This window comes from Populus euphratica, unplaced genomic scaffold (genome assembly GCF_000495115.2).
Source record: "Populus euphratica unplaced genomic scaffold, PopEup_1.0 scaffold202.1, whole genome shotgun sequence".
In the NCBI taxonomy this organism is placed as follows: domain Eukaryota; kingdom Viridiplantae; phylum Streptophyta; class Magnoliopsida; order Malpighiales; family Salicaceae; genus Populus; species Populus euphratica.
The window spans coordinates 64,356-83,102 of NW_011499975.1; the positions used below are offsets into that span (position 1 = coordinate 64,356).

The 18,747-nt window shown below is 35.8% G+C and overlaps 2 protein-coding genes across 3 annotated transcripts; both read left to right on the plus strand.

Annotated features, from left to right (window-relative positions):
- Nucleotides 1–2,194: 2,194 nt before the first annotated feature.
- On the plus strand, nucleotides 2,195–7,371 carry LOC105139464 (fructose-1,6-bisphosphatase, cytosolic). Its single transcript, XM_011045904.1, has 12 exons — nucleotides 2,195–2,657; nucleotides 3,207–3,254; nucleotides 3,386–3,460; nucleotides 3,540–3,601; nucleotides 3,706–3,772; nucleotides 3,915–4,028; nucleotides 4,281–4,367; nucleotides 4,692–4,762; nucleotides 4,837–4,902; nucleotides 6,227–6,313; nucleotides 6,441–6,516; nucleotides 6,984–7,371. The coding sequence occupies exons 1-12, from the start codon at nucleotides 2,499–2,501 to the stop codon at nucleotides 7,095–7,097; spliced, it is 1,026 nt and encodes a 341-aa protein (XP_011044206.1). The 5' UTR covers nucleotides 2,195–2,498; the 3' UTR covers nucleotides 7,098–7,371.
- A 455-nt stretch (nucleotides 7,372–7,826) lies between these two features.
- On the plus strand, nucleotides 7,827–18,677 carry LOC105139465 (exocyst complex component SEC5A-like). 2 transcript variants are annotated; one of them, XM_011045906.1, is made up of 21 exons: nucleotides 7,827–8,475; nucleotides 8,713–8,864; nucleotides 9,167–9,261; nucleotides 9,909–10,103; nucleotides 10,296–10,423; nucleotides 10,515–10,673; nucleotides 11,568–11,672; nucleotides 12,266–12,340; nucleotides 12,536–12,673; nucleotides 12,773–12,964; nucleotides 13,764–13,907; nucleotides 14,708–14,834; nucleotides 14,908–15,118; nucleotides 15,387–15,502; nucleotides 15,599–15,842; nucleotides 15,971–16,064; nucleotides 16,495–16,572; nucleotides 16,676–16,732; nucleotides 17,023–17,172; nucleotides 17,591–17,806; nucleotides 17,927–18,049. In XM_011045906.1, the coding sequence occupies exons 1-21, from the start codon at nucleotides 8,068–8,070 to the stop codon at nucleotides 17,993–17,995; spliced, it is 3,153 nt and encodes a 1,050-aa protein (XP_011044208.1). In that variant the 5' UTR covers nucleotides 7,827–8,067; the 3' UTR covers nucleotides 17,996–18,049. The 2 variants fall into 2 exon arrangements, with proteins under 2 accessions (XP_011044208.1, XP_011044207.1); XM_011045905.1 differs by lacking the exon at nucleotides 17,927–18,049 and adding an exon at nucleotides 18,133–18,677 and having other exon boundaries at nucleotides 7,829–8,475.
- The last annotated feature ends 70 nt before the right edge of the window (nucleotides 18,678–18,747 follow it).

An 18,747-nucleotide genomic window follows, 5' to 3' on the forward strand; every position in this document is an offset into this window, starting at 1 on the left:
TTTTATTCTTCTTTTTTGCTTTGTTTTTTTTTTCAATTAATTTGTTTTTTTTTCTTCTTCTTTTTTGCTTTGTTTTTTTTTTTCAATTAATTTGTTTTTTTATTTAATTTTATTTTTTAATATTATATTTTTTTTATTTAATTATCACGCTCTCATGACACGGATCCCAAGTTTGATGGGTTAACCTAGTCGTTTTAGATTTTTTTTTCTTTTTCTTAATTAGTTTCTTCTTCCAATTTTATCCTTTAATATTAATTTGATTGATAATCAAACTTCATGATTGATTTTATTTACTTTTCATTAGATTATCCTGATCCCATGACACATGAATAATGCTTAATAAATTAATCCAAGTTAACTCGGGTTGTTTTTTGTGTCTTTTTTTCTTTTAATTTTATCATTCAATATTGGATTAGTTAAGAATTGAGCTTTATAATCTATTTTGATTTTTTTTATAAAAATATCATGGTCTTAAGATCAAGGCCATGGGTTTTGACATTTTAATCTTTGTTAAATCATTTCATTTATTAAGGCCATGGGTTTTGACATTTTAATCTTTGTTAAATCAGGTCATTTTTTATTTTTTTTTCTAAAAGGTTATATTGGTTTTATTTGTCATTTTTTATTTTATTTTTTCTAAAAGGTTATATTGGTTTTATTACTTAAGTCACGAGTCCTTTGACAATAAACTTATTTTTTATTAGGTTGTCCGTGTTTCATAACTTGAGTCATGAGTTAACCTAATTGACTTATTTTTGCTCTTTTCTAATTGATTTTTTTTTCTCAATTTCATTAATTAATATTATGTTTAATTGGAAATTAGATTTTACGATTTGTTTTGGTTTTTTTTTCATTAGGTTATCATTGTCTCGTGACTTAGTAATAATGCTTAAAGGTTAACTTGGGTTAACCTGGCTTTAATTAAGATTTTTACAATTTTCATCATTCAACATTAGATCTGACAGAGACAATTGAGAGTTGAACTTTATAATTTGTTTTAACTTTCTCTTTACAGGACTATCTCAATCTCAAGATCAAAGTCGCAGATTTAATAGGTTAACCCGAGTTAAATCAAATTATTTTTTTCTATAATGTTATCTTAATTTGATGATTTGGGTCATGAGTTTGATGGATTGACTCACGTTATTTTTTAATTGATTTTTTTTAATATCATCCTTCAATATTGGACTAGTTAGATATTAAAATTTATAATTTGTTTTGATTTGTTTTTAATGGGATTATCTTGGTTTTATAACTAGGGTTGCAAGTTTGACATGTTAACCCTGATTTTTTAAGCTTTTTTTTAAATGATATTTTTAAATTTTATTATTTAATATTATGCTGATTGAGAATTAAACTTAATAATTTATTTTGATTTACTTTTTATAGGGTTATTATAGTCTCATAACTCGAGTAATGAATTTGACAAATGAATTTGAGACGTTAACTCGAGTTATCCAATATCAATTTAATATGTTATTATTTTAATATTAAAAAAAAATATTACCTTTAAATTTTGTTTTTTCAAGTTGTATGGTTCCTTTTAGAGTATTAAAATCAACCAAATTATATTAATTAAACTTTTATATAATTTATTTTTTTATTAAAAAACATTAACAATATTAAAAAAAAAACATTCAAGAAAATTTTAATCCAACCTACAGTATCCAAGGTTCAATCCTCTAGAATAAGTTGAAAATGTAACAACTACTTGGAGGGGGAAAAAACAAGGGAAAAAAAAGCACTTTGTTAGTTTCCTCCGCAAGCCACCGAGAATCCAGGATCTGCTGCTAAAGTGAAAAGAATACGGGAAATCAAGTTGATATTTGGACGGATAACGATGGCAGCACATCCACATGTCAGCCGTTGAATGTTATTCATAAGATAAGAGTAAAAAGGAAGAAAAAATCGCTCCACGATAAAAATCACAACATAAAAATAAAATAAAATAAGATAAGAAGGTACTCGAGAAAATAACTAGTGTAATAATAGTTATTTTTTATTTAAAAATATATTAAAATAATATTATTTTACTTTTAAAACAAACACATTAAAATAATCTAAACAGACTCTGAAATTTTGCCAGACCCAGGAAACGGAGCTAAAGCAACTCAGTGACACGGGGCTATTAAAATAAAAGAAAAAAAGAAAATGCAGCAAGCTTACAAGCACAGCAGAAAACAGCAGATATAAAACGACCTCGAAGTGCACCGCCATCTCGTCATCCTCAAAACACGAACAGAACCAAAACAGAAACCTCATAACCGTCCAATCAGAGATAAACGACGGAAGGTGTTATCTGCAGCGACGGCCACACACCTCAGCCCCTCACTCTCTCGTCTCCACGTGTCCTCGATAGCCCCATCCCCTCCCTCTCTTCGCTTTCATATTTATCTTCTCCTCTCGAACTGACCAACACGCATTCTCGTCGATAAAAAAAAAATACTCAGATTATATTACAAACCGGATTCGAACAAGTTTTTGAGAGAGAGAGAGAGATGGATCACGCTGCAGATGCTCACAGGACGGACCTGATGACCATAACGAGGTTCGTGTTGAACGAGCAGTCCAAATATCCTGAGTCGCGTGGTGATTTCTCTATTCTGCTAAATCACATTGTTCTTGGCTGCAAGTTTGTTTGCTCTGTCGTTAACAAGGTAGGTCCATGTCTGCGTTTGATTCCTTATTAACTAAATATGCAAGCATGGCTTCTTCCTTAATTACCCATCTTTGTTCGCCTAAGAATTGGAAATGAAATGAGAATTCTCTCTTATTCCACTTACTAAGCAATAACAACTGTCTGTAAATGGATTTGATTTTTAAATAAAAGTAAAATTTTTGTGTGTTATTTGGAAATAGAATCAGAATCCTCTTTCTATGCTATTTGCAATCCAGAGCAAACCAAAAGTGACAATTTTTTCTTTGAAGTTCAATGAAAATTCTAACTACCTAATCTTGGTGATTTCTTGGCCTGGGTTTGGTGCTCCGCGGAAGATGAAATGTTTTTCTCTTCGTTCAATTTTTAAATGCGAATCAATGTAGAATTTTAATCACGACTTTCAGTCGAGTTTCAAAAATAGAACTTCACTTAAAATAGTAATCTAGGTTATTGTCGTAAGTCGCCTGTGGTGGCTGAATATATTATCGAAGAAAAACTGAAAAGCCAACGAGGAAGCCAATTTATCTCCAATTTTTTACTTGTGCAGGCGGGTCTAGCCAAACTTATTGGACTTGCTGGGGAGACTAATGTTCAGGCAAGTTGTTGAGTGCCGGTTCCAAATTCCATGTTTTTTTCTTTTTGTTTCTTGTTAATGTTTTGAATGAGCTATTTGTTGTTATATAAATACAATGGTTAATTCGATTATATTTCTCTTTCTGGAAAAAGGGTGAAGAGCAAAAGAAACTTGATGTCCTTTCAAATGAAGTGTTCATCAAGGCTTTAGTAAGCAGTGGCCGAACAGTAAGTTACGGGGTAATCTATATGTTGATTTGAAATTAATTTGTTGGAATTTTGTTTAAGATTTTGGGTCTTGTGGTAGTGCATCCTTGTCTCAGAAGAAGATGAAGAAGCAACATTTGTGGAGCCTTCCAGGCGTGGAAGGTATCTGCTAGTGTTCTTGTCTGTTCACTATTTGTTATGGTTACAGCCTCCTCTGTTTTGGATTCTTCAGACTAACACATCGTATCGGTTTGATATTTGAGCAGGTACTGTGTTGTGTTTGATCCATTGGATGGATCCTCCAACATTGATTGTGGTGTTTCGATTGGAACGGTATGATCTCTCATTATGAAACATGACGTTGTTTTTTTTTTTATTTTAATTCAAATCCTTAACTGACATGATGAAGAGTGGCTGTTGTTCCAGAATAACTTGACATTGCAGTTATATATTGAATGCCTTCTCTTTCATCTAGATTTTTGGAATTTACATGGTGAAAGATGACCATGAACCAACTCTAGATGATGTGTTGCAACCTGGGAAAAATATGCTTGCAGCTGGCTATTGCATGTATGGAAGCTCTTGCACGGTATGATGGATCACCTCTCCTGTATTTAAATGACTGCATCTTTTTTTTTTTTTTGTGGTTTCGAATTATCAAGATGACAATTGTCAATCCCTTGACATCATCTTATTCATTTGAGAATGTCTTTTTATGTTTAATTTCAAATTTGACTTTTTTTATGGGGGCACGAAAATTGTGGTCCACGGTTCTTTGTCGGCCATCATGACTTGTACTTTGTTGTGTCATGCTCTGACTAATCAATATATGATTTGGCAGTTTGTTTTGAGCACTGGAACTGGTGTTAATGGTTTCACCCTGGATCCATCCCTTGGGGAGTTCATACTCACACACCCTGACATAAAGGTAAATTCAGTTTTCAGTGGTAAATTGTGGAATTGAAATCAGTTAAACTGCATGATTACACGTTGTAGTTAGTTTCACATAAAAGGAATTCAATCCATCCTCTTTAAGTGCAAGAACTGCGTGCTTTTCCATAGAACTGCAGTTAAGTAATGCTTGTGGTTTTTGACAGGCTTGAGGACTACCATATCTCTTCTTTTTAAATAGCAGAAAACTGCTATTTAAAAGTACATGTGCATGTCCAAGGATGCTTTTAATCTCTGTACATAAATTTTGAGTTTAATGTGGAGTATCTGATATTTGTTTCTCACATTTCTTTCTGGACAGATTCCAAAGAAAGGAAAGATTTATTCAGTGAATGAAGGAAATGTGAGGAACTGGGATGGTCCAACAGCCAAGTATGTGGTATTCTTTATGATAGTCCATTACTTTTTTAGTGATTATGATCTAAGGTTGTATTTTATGACTCTAGGTATGTTGAAAAATGCAAGTTTCCCCAGGATGGTTCCTCTGCAAAATCTCTAAGATACATTGGAAGGTATCCTTGATCCTCATTCTAGCAACTACAATTTTCTGGTTTTTTTAATCAACCACATTTGGTATGGGGATGTTTAAAAAACCCTTCTCATATGTAATATTTGCAATATCTGACCCAACTCAACTTGTTAAAATCAGATAATATGGATATTAAGGATGATAGTAAGTCAAAAAACCTAAGAAATAGATATCACGGGTTTGGTGAGTGCGGGTTGGGATTTTTATAACCCGACTCAACCTGTATAACTCAATGTAAGTACCTTGACTTCTTGGTATAAATAATATTTTCCCTTCTCTCTCATCAATTTTTCCTCTCTCATGTTCACCCTCACAATAGCCTCTTATTTTTTTAATCTCTTTCTCTTCTCTATATTCTTTACTTTCACAAAAATTATAGTTTTTTTTTGTTTAATTTGATGAAGTGACAATGCATTTCACAATTCCAATCTTTTCTATCTAGTAACCAAGAGACCATTAGAAAACAAATGAAAATTTCAAGAATCCATATGGAAATTTTATTTTCTTAATCAAATCACAAATCCAAAAGCACTTTTGTCTTTTTTTGCTAATCTGTTTTTGTATCATATTACACCTTAACTATTTGATAAAATGTTTTTGAATATGATTTTTATTTTGCTTTGTTTTTGTGTTGAAATTGTGATAGTTATTATGTTGTCCCTAATATATACATTCTAAGGGTCTTATCTAGTTTCAACAGATGCAACCCGATATTTTTTTTAGAATCGTTGAAGAATAAGTGAATTAATATGGACAATCTGTAATATTTACAAAACTTTTAGCCATACCCGATATATTTAACCTATTTGGGATAAAAAAATAATTGAATGAGTCGGGTTTATATTTTGTAAAACATTAGAAGTTGGGTTCAATACAATTATAGGCCAAAACCTGGACCCCATTATATCCATGAACACTCTTAATTAGTCGCAGTTACCTTTTGAGGACATCTACTTCCAACAAAGCAGTCTTAAAATTTAATGAAAATGAATAATGTGGCTTTATATGTTAGAAATCCTTTAGTCCACACCCCAGATCTGAATTTCATCCCATCGCAGTGCAATCAAAGTGTTAAGGAACAGGATTAAAAGGGCGGAAATATTGTAGTCGCTGTTGTTAAGTTAGGGGCTACTGCTCCAGCCTCCTTCAAACCATAGATTATTCACTGGGTTTCATTGAATCAAATATTCCAGTGTGATTATTTTCTGCATATACAAAACTTACAATATCCCTATCTTTTTTACATGTCTTTGCTGTCTTCAATTTGAGCTTCATAGTTTTTTATGACATTTCTGTATGATACTCAGCATGGTAGCTGATGTCCATCGCACGTTACTTTATGGGGGTATATTTATGTACCCTGCCGATAAAAAGAGCCCCAATGGGAAATTGCGGTATGTTATCGCACTCTTTGTGCTGGTATTTCTCCTAAATTTTTTGATTAAGCCTGCTAACATGCCCTTTTGTCTCTACTGGTTTTATTTCGGGACTCAATTGTGTGATTATATTTGCGCAAACTAGTGTTCTATATGAAGTCTTCCCGATGTCCTTTTTGATGGAACAAGCAGGAGGTCAGGCTTTTACTGGCAAGCAACGGGTATTAACTTCTTCATTGTTTTCGTTTTTGAGCTGTTTAACTACTTAGATTTATGAAAGCTTTGTATTAAAAGATGTGCTTCTACCCTTATTGTTATTATTTTTAAAAAAACGATGTGCTTCTACCCTTATTGTTATTACTTTTTTAAAAAAGATGTGCTTCTACCTAAAGTCATTGAGCTGTTTCCTTCCTTGTTTGCCCTGCCCTTGTATAAAGGTGCTATGAACCCTATCATGTAACGATTAATGCGATACGAAGGTTGTTTTCTGATCTCCTATAAGGTTATAGTGGTAGATTATAGTTGAAGCTCATGGCATTGGTAGTATATTAAGTGTATATGCAGTGACAAGATCCAAGTTAGTTTCTTCATGCGAGTAAATAGTATTTGAGCAGAAAGAAGGAATGACCAGTGTGCTTGAAGGGCTTTTTCTATAGCTAGTATCTGATGTGATCATTTACCTCGGCAGGCTCTGGACCTAGTTCCAACGAAGATACATGAGCGCTCTCCTATATTTCTTGGAAGCCATGATGAGGTTGAGGAAATCAAAGCACTCTATGCCGCTGAAGAGAAGAAAGCATAAACACCTATGCTGTGGCTCTGTTTGGTATGGCGCTTCACCACTCTGTGGTCAACGGCGCTACAATGTCAAAATTAGCGCAATGCCGAGCAGGGGTTGTTATTACCACTGTCTTATAGAACTAGTAAGACTTCTGTCTGTGGGCATCTGACCTCCTTGTAATCATCTATCTACTCATTAGATAACGTGTTTTCATGATTTTCTTCTGATGTGTTCATTGATGGGTTAAACAAACCATTTGGCTCATATTAGAATAATGAGAAAGGATGCATTACATGATTAATGCATGACCACGTCGAGAATCGTGAATTTTTCCATGCTGGCAAATATGGCACGCCCTTCTCCATTTCTTTAATGACCCTACAAAACTATAAAGATCTTTGGTATTTTCAAGCGCGCCCAAAACTAGAAAAAACCAAGAGAAACAGCCAACGTACTACCTCGCACGTGGCAAATCGAATGGTATTTTGTTTAAATCTATTTTTAACGAGCATAGATATACACGGTTTCCAGGTAGATGGGAATAGTAAAAATTCTCGCAATCGTATCTCTGTCTTCGCTTTTATTCCTCGTGAGGAACCCATCAACGCCCGCACGCACAAAATATTACACGCTCTTAATTACACCCGCCAAAAGACCTATCTATATCCCTTCCTAACGAACTTTTAATCACTACTCCACACTTTTTTTTTTTTTTTAAATAACGCATTATAAAAATAAATAACCTTACCCTGCACAATAAATGTAATATACCAAAAGAAAAGGAAAGGAAAAACTAACCAATAGAAAGAGTCCTTCTCAAGCGCCACTTGCTTTAAAATCCACTCACTCATACCAAAACCATAAAATTACACCCAAACAAATCCCTCCTCTGACATTTGCCTCAGGTTAAAAGCAAATAATCAGCATAACAGACCTGGTCTATTCCGAAATTGAAAACCGAAACCCCCCAAAACTCCCTTAATTTACGAAAATGTCAAGCGATAGCGACGATGACGACGAGCTTCTCCAGATGGCGTTAAAGGAACAAGCTCAACGCGATCTCAACTACCAGGGTCCGTCGTCGAATCAGCGCAAGCCGGTGGTCAATTTCGTCCAGCAACCGAGGCAACAGCCTCCACCGCAGAGGCCGGCTTCGACGACGAGCATGGCGAATCAGCCGCAGCAGCCGAAGAACAGGAGAGCGGTGGAGGAGGAGGATGATTCGGAGGTGGAAATGCTGAGCATATCGAGCGGAGATGAGGAGGTTAGTAAGGATCGTGGCGGGGAAGGAGGGGCGGCAGCGAGAGGGAGAGCTGGACATGGCAGCGGAGGGAGGGAGGAGGAGAGTGGGTGGGATGGAGAAGAGCCTGATTGTTGGAAAAGAGTTGATGAAGCTGAGGCATGCACAAAACTCTCTTCAATTTTTATCGATGTGTGTGTACATATATATATATATATATGTATTATAGGTGGGAATAATGATAGAAACCTCTGGTAATTATACAGTGTCGAGTTGATTTCTTTTGTTTTGGAGAATGATATATCAGGCATTACTGATGATTCAGGAAGAATCATGTGCAATTTAGTTTTAAATGGTTAGTTTATTGAAGGTACTGAAGTTGTGCTCTTATGACAGCTTTCTCGTAGGGTTCGTGACATGCGAGAGTCGAGAACTGCACCAGTGGCTCAAAAGTTTGAGCGGAAGCCTTCAGCATTGGCTAGAAAGGGGCTCAACACTCTGCAATCATTTCCCCGTGGCATGGAATGCATTGATCCACTTGGGTTAGGGTAAGCTTCTCATATGTATTTTTCATTGATAAGCAACGTTTTGAAGTTTCCGAGGCTTGATTTGGCTCATGGATTTTGCTAGTTGATATTATTTTGAGGATTTCAGCTTTCTAGACAATTGTGATAGCTTGAAGAAACAAGAATTTATGATATTTCAAAAGTGGAAGTGTTAATTGATTCTCTCTATAATCTAGAACCATAAAATGTGCTCCTATAGGAGACTGAAGTATATGTTTCCTTGATGTTCGCCTTTTAACATTACTTGTGGTAAGTGTTCACCTGAGTTTATTGTTTATTCACAGGATTATAGATAACAAATCTTTGAGGTTGATCGCTAATTCATCAGAAAGCTCTCCATCAAAGTCTGATAAAGATCATTTGGACAATAACCTTCGTGGTATTTCTCCACCCCCTTGCATTTTCCCTCCATTCAACGTAGTTAACTATTAGTTTCATTTCATATAATTACACATCATTGCACTCAATAAAATACATTTCTGAATTGCCAAATAATTTTTTTCTTCCTCATTCTGGTATCATGCGATATCATCAAGAGCCAAATACTAGTTAATTTAGAGCAAAACCATTAAGTCTGCATATCACTAGCATGCTCTTGTGTGTAATGCCATAAGAGATATCCATAAATCCTTGTTAATTTAGGAGTATTCACTCGTCAAAACTAACAATCATAAGAGCTTTATTTAAATTCGGCTCTGATCTTCATGTTTTTCATCTGTCAGCAATAGATAAATGAAATGACATTCTCAAAACCATGAGAGAAGTGGCAAGATCCTAAGATCCTTAGGAGTTTCGTTGATAGAATTTATCCTTTAGCAATGGTACTCCGATTGAATTAATCCATTGGGGGTATTAGCCGCCTGCTTTTTGACTCTTGATTGCACAGAAGTCAACACTGTTGCCATAAGTTGTGAATATGAGAAGATAGGATTAATTCACAAGGAAGAAATAGTTGTCTTCTTTAGGAAGCTACTTATATTGGTGGTTATTATGGCGGACTACAATTTTTAATGTTTATATATGCAGAGAAGCTGTTGTATTTCTCTGAAAATTTTGACTCAAAGCTATTCCTATCCCGAATACATCAAGATACAAGTGCAGCAGAGTTGGAGGCTGGTGCGCTTGCTTTAAAAACTGATCTCAAAGGACGGACTCAACAGAGAAAGCAGTTGGTTAAAGACAATTTTGACTGCTTTGTCTCTTGCAAGACTACAATTGATGGTATGCAGTCATCATGTCACTTGGCTTGCTAGATTTACTCGTTAACTGTGGCAAGTGAGCTGGAGATTTGGATTACACACAGCTTTCATTGGGCATGGTTTTTGCTATGCAAGGCTTAATGGAATCACACCCAGTAGTTATATGCTTAGTGCTGTATTGATCTTGATGTTGGAACTAATTATTCATTTACAGACATAGAATCAAAACTGAGACGGATTGAACAAGATCCTGAAGGTTCTGGAACTTCTCACCTGTTTAACTGCATGCAAGGAGTAAGCTTGCTGGCCAATCGTGCTTTTGAGCCTCTATTTGAGAGACAGGTTTGTGGGAAATAACATTTTATATCTTGTTTGAAGTTGATACCTTTTTATGCATCAAAGGTCACTTAGCTCATTTTGTTTCTGAAACTAGGCCCAAACTGAGAAGATAAGATCCGTGCAAGGAATGCTTCAGAGATTCCGAACACTGTTTAACTTGCCTAGTACAATTCGTGGGAGCATTGGTAAGGGCAAATATGACTTGGCGGTTAGGGAATACAAGAAGGCGAAGTCAATTGCTCTACCCTCTCACGTATGCAAGAATCAAGAGTTAATTTACTGTCATATTGTTTGGTTGAGGCAGATGCATCAAAGTATAATCTTTAGGTTTTAAGGATTTTATTGTTGAACTTTGCCCATACATGCTTATTTTTCTTCTGATCTGTGCTAATGCTGAGGCTTTACTGTCAAGACTTTTTGTTATGGAGCATGCTCTACCATTTTATGTCTAATTTGAAATTCCTTAACCTCAGTTGTTGTAGATGCAGTGATCATCATAAAAATGACTTTTCTGCATTCCTCTGGCAATTGCCAGTCATGGATGGTCTTTTCCATGGTCTTTCCCATTTGGTATGGTAGAGCATAGTCAGCCCCAGCCAGTCTTCTTGTGGCATTTCTGTCCAAACTTGCTTTGTATGAACTACCTAGCAAAATCAGGAAATTTTGGTCATCATTGTGATGCATGCTAATTTTGAATGAAAATCCATGGGTTTATTTGATTCCATTTATAAACTGTAAGAAATATCTGATATCGGAGTGCGTTGGCCTTATTGTTGGAAGGTTATTCTTCAAGTGGGATAGGGTCTATAAGGTTGAGCCTTTTTTGGGTGAGAAAATGAAATGAATATGGTGAGACTGTTCTTGACATCCATGTTTAAACATGAAATGTCCTCTCCTTTTTGCCTTGTGATTTCCCATATCAATGACAGTACCTCACTCCATAATATCTAAATCTGTCCTTATGTACTACTTTGCATCATCAAAAAGCTTAGATACAGCTAAGTCCCACAGCATGTGTTTTTTGGCAGAACATATTTAAAACAATGTCTAAATTTCCCGGTTCTTTTGGATCAGTTGCAGAACACTATTCTTTTCCGAACTTTTTTTTTCTTACAGATGCATACTTACTGTTTTATGTCAATTTCAGGTAAACGTACTAAAACGTGTTCTTGAAGAGGTTGAAAAGGTGGTAAATGAGTTCAAAGGCACGCTTTACAAGTCTATGGAAGATCCACAAATAGATCTTACAAATGTAAGGTTACTAATTTTACACTGCAAAGTCAATTTCTGTACAGGAAATTACAAAATCAACAATGATCTAAGGCTTTGTTTTTCCTAGTTTTTTGAGACTGTAATGTGTTAATAGGGATTACCCACTAATATAAACATTCTCATGTTAATGTATAAGATAATAGTTGGTTTGTTTTTGTCTCTCTCTGAGTGGAAGAAAAAAAATAACTATATTTTGGAATGGTTTGTTTGCTTTTGTGCCTCACTGTGATTGGAGAAAAACAATCATATGTTGGAAAAACCATTGTGCAATAGAATGTTACATTATAATCTTGTACATGATGACATTCACACCCTTGACCACTAAGCTTACAGACTTCTGTAGTTGTTCAATAGAAGTGCAGTTAAGTGAAACAATTCAAGTGGACATGTTGCCTTAGCTTCCGATACCACTGTACTTGGTGGGTTATGGTTGGTATGGCTGGTGCAGTTATGCGTAAGCAGTAAACAGATCATGCAGTGTCTGAGTGGAACATCTCGTCTGTATGAAATTAATTGTTCCCATTTTTTATTTTTTTTGTCGTGTCTACTAAAGTATTTGTCCTGTTTATTTAGCTTGAGAACACAGTGAGACTGTTGTTGGAGCTGGACCCTGATTCGGATCCTGTGTGGCATTATTTTAATGTGCAGGTCAGTGAATTCATAAACTAATCTTAATAAGACATGCCATGCATGTAATTCGATTTGCTTTAACACGTAAATATTTAAAGAATGAATTCATAAAAAAATAGGTTAACAGAAAATATATGGGTTCTGTATTAGCTTCTGATTTAAACACAATTGGAAGGCTGATTTATGGATTCTTAAGCTTTGTCTCTTTGGCAGAATCACAGAATTCGAGGATTGCTTGAGAAGTGCACCTTAGATCAAGAAGCAAGAATGGAAACTTTGCATAATGAGATGCGTGAAAGAGCTTTCTCTGATGCAAAGTGGAGGCAAATTCAACAAAATCTGAATCAATCTGTACGTGCAATCATTGCAAATTATTCTTTTACATTTATGTATTGGCCCATTGGTTTGCTGAACGATGATTTTACTTTGTATATCTCTTATTGCTTTCAGTCAGATGTCAACTATTCTCTCACCCCGGGGAACATCCCTCTGTCAGTAGATTCCCAGCCAGTTGATTTGACTGGTGAAGAAGTTGATGCTCTTAGAGGAAAGTACATCAGAAGGTTGACTGCTGTGCTTACACATCACATACCAGCCTTCTGGAAAGTTTCTCTGTCTGTTTTCAGTGGGAAATTTGCAAAGGTATTTTGGACATTGTCTTCTTAGATTTAAACTTGCATTATAAACTTTAATTGTCTTCCATAAATACTTTCTTAAAATTAATTAAAAATGGAACATGCAGCTTTTATGCATCTGGTTCATACTGACACTTCAATTCTATCGACCATTCTTTTGTCATGGTACCTTTATCATGAAGAATTGATCTGGATCTTCTAATGTATCAGCTACTGGAATGCTGGACGGACAGGGAGAAGCTGAATAAACCAATATTTAGGTTAATACTTTTGGTTATGACGTGTAGTCCTTGTCAATATCTTCAGGCTCTTTGCGATTTTCTTTATTAGCAGGTGCAGAGCAACCCTTAATAGCGGCACTTTATGTTGTAGCATCAATGTTATATTGATAAATTAGAATAATCAGAAAAGGTTGAGTCACTCTAAACAACTGAAAGTAGCTTTTTTTGGAGGCTAACTGAATATTTCACTGTTATAATATTCTTCCCCGACAACCTTGTTTTTCCTTGCACTCATGAGATTAGTGGCTTTGTTGCTAAGATGCAGGCATTGACATCTCCGTCCTTTTGGAACAAGTGCTTGCTATAACAGCCCAGCTTGAAGCTTTTAAAAATGTAAAATAAAGGAACAAAATTATCATCTCTCTTAGCCTTGATAAATGCAGTGACAAAGCCATATATCAAAATTCTTGTCTTGGTTTCTCTATCTTTTTAATTCCCTTTTGAGATTAAATGAAGATCTGTTCATTTTTTCTGTGCAAGTTAATTTCAGCCTTCATTTTGATTTTCTGGATCTTATTTTTTCAGTCTTCCCAAGTTTCTGCTGAATCAAATGTTAATGCTTCAGCAACTAAAAGCGAGGAAAAGGTTGGAGATGGGAGGTACTCTAATCATTCTCTCGATGAAGTTGCTGGTATGATACGAGGCACCATATCTGCATATGAAACTAAGGTGAGCATGCATCATGCAGTCATCTGTCTATAGTTTATGTTTGGACAATTTCTCTTTAAGCCCTTTTTAGTTTGAATAGAAGTAGTTTGTGTTTTGTGGAAACTCTTTGTTTTCTAACCGGAGGCTATAGCAAGGTTTCAAGTTTTGCCTAGGTAAGGAATTTCAAAAGAGAGGGTGTTAATGTTGGAGGTTCAACTCAACTTAAATTGGGATTTCGAAGTAGAACATTTGAATATAGTGAATGTTCTACAAAATCAGAAAAAAGGTTAATTTTGCTAGTTTTTAGAGGTAACTAAGGATCAAAGTGCAAGCAACTAGGGTGTACATGGAAAAAAACTTTTTTTAGTTAATCCAACATGTAACTTCACAAACTGGTCATTTCTCGATCTTTAACCATATCGTGACCTGTTTTTGCCTCTGTCGGACAGGTTACCTGGCTCTTCAATGTGTCTGACCAACTGTGTGTCTGAGGGGTCAGTTGGGCTGTATGCCTGTATCCAGACTTGTTCCCAATCTGGTCAGCTTAAAACAAGCCCGGTCTGGTTTTGACAATCTTGGTTTGCCAGAAAGATTTTATTTTTGAAAGTTTCATGACTCTGTCTTCGTGGTATTATAGAAGATCTCCTTGGCAGATTATCCAATGAGGCATTGATAACGCGTTTGCCTGGCAATTTTGACCTTTTTCTGCCTTAAGATTGAAGTTTCAATCTGTCTTTTGAAAACTGCATCTGCTGTATAGTGATTTTGTCAATTCAGACAGACAGTTTAGCAGGTCTTTCCAAATGTTACTTCTATTGCAGGTTCATAACACTTTCCGCGATCTTGAAGAATCAAACATTCTCCGGTCTTATATGAGTGATGCTATAAAGGAAATATCTAAGGCCTGCCAAGCTTTCGAAGTGAAAGAATCAGCTCCATCTACTGCTGGTGTGTAAAATATTTCATTAGCCATCAATTCTTCAGTTTCTAAGTTCTCAAGTGTTTCAACTTTTTGTGACAGTGATGGCACTTAGAACCCTTCAGGCAGAGATTACAAAGATTTACATAATTAGGCTTTGCTCTTGGATGAGGGCAATGACAGAAGAGATATCAAAAGAAGAAACTTGGATTCCAGTATATATTCTTGAAAGAAATAAATCTCCATACACAATTTCTTTCTTGCCTCTAGTGTTCCGCTCAGTTATTGCCTCTGCAATGGATCAAACCAGTCAGTAAGTCATCAGAGATTACCTTTACACATAATTAGTTATAATCTTTGGAATTGTTTCATAGACTAGCAGAAATTTATGGAGCTTGCTGATGACCTCGATCTAAGGTTGGAAGTTAAGAACGTCTTGTGGATCATGTTGGATTTTTAGTGTAGGTGTTTTGTACTAGTTTCTTGCTAGATAAAAGCTGAAAAACAAGTGAATTCCTGCCTTTTCCTCATTTCTTAAATGGATAAATATGAGTAAGACTTTTGAGCATTCTGCTTTTCAGAATGATTCAGTCCTTGAGGAGCGAGGCTGGAAAGTCAGAAGATATGTTTGCACTGCTACAAGAAATTGAAGAATCTGTCCGACTTACCTTCTTAAACTGTTTCCTCGATTTTGCTGGTACAATGAATAACTTATTCCTATTTTATGTTTGGAAGTAAGACATGTCCATTTATTAATTTATGATGCTTTGTGTCTGTATCCCTCATTGGTCAGGCCATTTGGAACAAATCGGAAGTGAGCTTGCCCTTAACAAATCAAGCAAAGAAAGTTTGCGTTTACAGAATGGGTATTCTCATGAATCAGAAGAAAAATCATCATCTGATCTAGAAGATCTAGAAGGTAGTGTTGTTGATTCACATCAACAATTGCTGTTAGTCTTAAGTAATATTGGATACTGCAAAGACGAACTTTCATATGAGTTGTTCAACAAGTATAAAACGATATGGTCGCAGTCCAGGTAGTGAACTCTTTCCCCTCTTCCTCAGAAGTCAGAAATATCATTTATGTTTGAAAGTGCATGTACATTCCCATATGCCTCCCTGTTGATTACTATTATGAAGGTGTGATCTCTTACTTTCTACTCAGGGAAAAGGATGAAGAGGACAGTGATATTCAAGATCTAGTGATGTCTTTCACTGGACTTGAAGAGAAGGTCCTTGCTCAGTATACTTTTGCAAAGGTATGGCTTAACATGGTTTAAATTTAGTAATTTTCCATGCACTAGCATGAGGAGATCAGAATATGTAGCTATGCTGCTGCAAGGATATTGATTTAGATGGTAGGTTTAGCTTTGTCTTCCTTTGAGTCTTTTGCTGGACCAGAACTCCGTATTATGTGGTTAGAGTACAAACACAAATAGAAGTACTAGATGGCTATGATAGCGTGAGGAGATCAATTCAGGGGGTATGTCCTGCTTTTTTTTCTGTGGTCCTTTGCTGGACCAGTTTCCTTTTAGGTGATCAGGACAGTCCAAATATATGGACTTGGGACTTCCTAGAGTGGATATATATACGTTTGGTGGCTCGTCATGAAATTGACTCCAAATGTGAGTATAAGTCCTTTCAATTTTTTTGGCTTTTTAAATAAGTAATTCTGTGTCTTTCCGACAGGCAAATTTGATCAGAACAGCAGCTATGGATTATTTGCTGAACTCTGGTGTTCAATGGGGAGCAGCTCCTGCAGTTAAAGTAAGGATATGCTGTTTTTGTAATTGGTTATTTGCTTTGCTTCTTTCCAAGATTGCGCTGGGGAAAGCAATTTTGTAATGACAATACATGGAATACCTTTCAGGGTGTGCGTGATGCGGCAGTGGAGTTATTACACACTTTAGTAGCTGTGCATTCAGAGGTATTTAATTTTTATCCCTGGATTATATATGCTTTTTATAGGCATCGATCTTCATATTTTTGTAGCATGATCTTTGAAATTGTATTTATGCTTTCTTTATATTGCTATTTGGGATTCATCTGTGTGAAAGCTACACTTCCATAAAATCATAACAAGTTGACCGCTGTAGAAATCATATACTTTGTACTCTAGACTGTATTTAAGGAATTCTTGTTCCTATGCTCAATAACTATCCTTTGTTGTAATTGCCCAATCAAATGTGTTCTGAAACGTAAATTTTCCCATCTCAGGTTTTTGCTTGTGCTAAACCCCTCCTGGACAAGACACTTGGCATTCTAGTTGAAGGTCTTATCGATACTTTTCTGAGCCTTTATGATGAAAACAAAAGCAAAGATCTTAGGTCTCTTGATGCCAATGGCTTCTGTCAGCTCATGTTCGAGGTAAAGCACAATTTTTCTCACGGTGAAAAATTCTTGAATCCAGCCACTTGCCTGGAAACTATATAATTGTTGCATTTTATGCTGTGTGATGAATGCTATTTGCTTCCAAGTTCCCTTACGGCTGATGCTTGTTGAACTTTTCTGCTTCACATGCACACTTAAACATGGTATATACTCATAATCATCTTGCTGACCCAACAATGCCTCCCACCCCTGAAAAGGAAAAAGGACATAAAAAACATGCATATTGAAATACAAGAAAAAATAATGGCTGACATTCTCGTGAATTTTTTTATGACAATGTTGTAGGATCTAACACTAGAATTGCTTAGTTAATCTACTGGCTGCAGCTTTTTAATCTAGATGTCTTATCTTGCACGGTAAAGACATTTGTTTCTAAGACATGCTTCTCTGGCAGCTGGAATATTTCGAGACCATATTAAATCCCTATCTCACACCTGATGCAAGGGAGTCTCTTAAGTCCTTACAAGGGGTTCTGTTGGAGAAAGCCACTGAGAATGTCACCGAAACTGTTGAGAATCCAGGTCATCAACGCCGATCAACTCGTGGGAGTGAAGATGCACTTGCAGATGACAGGCAGCAAGGAATGACCATGTCTCCAGATGACTTGATTGTAAGAATCGTATTGCATTGCATCTTTTAGGCTGTGTGTTTTGCAAGTCTATGTTCTGAAATTACACTGAATGAGTAGAGTACATCATTATTGCTCATTGGTATTAATCTTCCATGATAGATTGATGTCCTGATGTTTGAAAGCTCCAGAGTGAAGAGAAGTGGATTAATGATATTTTATTTCGATTAAATTGGTGTATATACAGACAAGGAAATTGACATTACAGGATCCTCGTTGTGGAAACCCCAATCATCCATTTTGTTATATTTTGCTCATTCAGTTGACGCTAAATTCTCTTATTTCTATTTTTTTTGGGGGGGGCTTAGGCTCTTGCTCAGCAGTGTAGCTCTGAGTTGCTTCAATCAGAGCTTGAGAGGACTCGTATCAATACAGCATGTTTTGTTGAGTCGATTCCCTTGGACTCAGTACCAGAATCAGCTAAAGCTGCTTATTCCTATAGAGGATCAATGGATTCCTCCAGAAACTTCATGGCTTCCCCTGGAAGAAACTATAGAGGCACACAAGCAATGGGTTCCCCTAGTTTCTCTCGTCACAGGCGTCGATGAGCCAGGCACTACTCAGTAATTACAAGTTTTGTTTTTCAGTTTTTTTTTTTTTTTTTTTTTGTTATGTGCAATTGTAATATATTTATTCAAAAGAAATCCTTATTCTTTCCTCTTCATGAGATTTTCTTTCTTATTTCCTTCATTTTATGGGGTGGGATGGATTGGGGTTGGGCTATATTCTGTCAAATTTCTGACATATCGCAACTCCAAGTTTTGGATTATGGTTCTTTGCTAGTACTGGAAATGTGACCGGAAAAAACCATGATTATTGCAATTTGACTGCGGAACTCTATGTTTTTAACGAAGGACAGGTGTTTACAACGGTGGCTGAAACCGAGTGTTTTTTTTCCTGGTTAGCAAAAGAAGAAGCATTTT

Excerpts from the sequence above, each read along its gene's own strand:
- LOC105139464 (XM_011045904.1), top strand. The coding sequence starts at position 2,499 with ATGGATCACGCTGCAGATGCTCACAGGACGGACCTGATGACCATAACG. Across the intron at positions 2,658-3,206 it reads TTTGCTCTGTCGTTAACAAG|GCGGGTCTAGCCAAACTTAT; the intron begins GTAGGTCCATGT and ends TTACTTGTGCAG. Across the intron at positions 6,517-6,983 it reads CTTTTACTGGCAAGCAACGG|GCTCTGGACCTAGTTCCAAC; the intron begins GTATTAACTTCT and ends TTACCTCGGCAG.
- LOC105139465 (XM_011045905.1), top strand. The coding sequence starts at position 8,068 with ATGTCAAGCGATAGCGACGATGACGACGAGCTTCTCCAGATGGCGTTA. Across the intron at positions 10,104-10,295 it reads TTGCAAGACTACAATTGATG|ACATAGAATCAAAACTGAGA; the intron begins GTATGCAGTCAT and ends ATTCATTTACAG. Across the intron at positions 14,835-14,907 it reads ATCAGCTCCATCTACTGCTG|TGATGGCACTTAGAACCCTT; the intron begins GTGTGTAAAATA and ends TTTTTGTGACAG.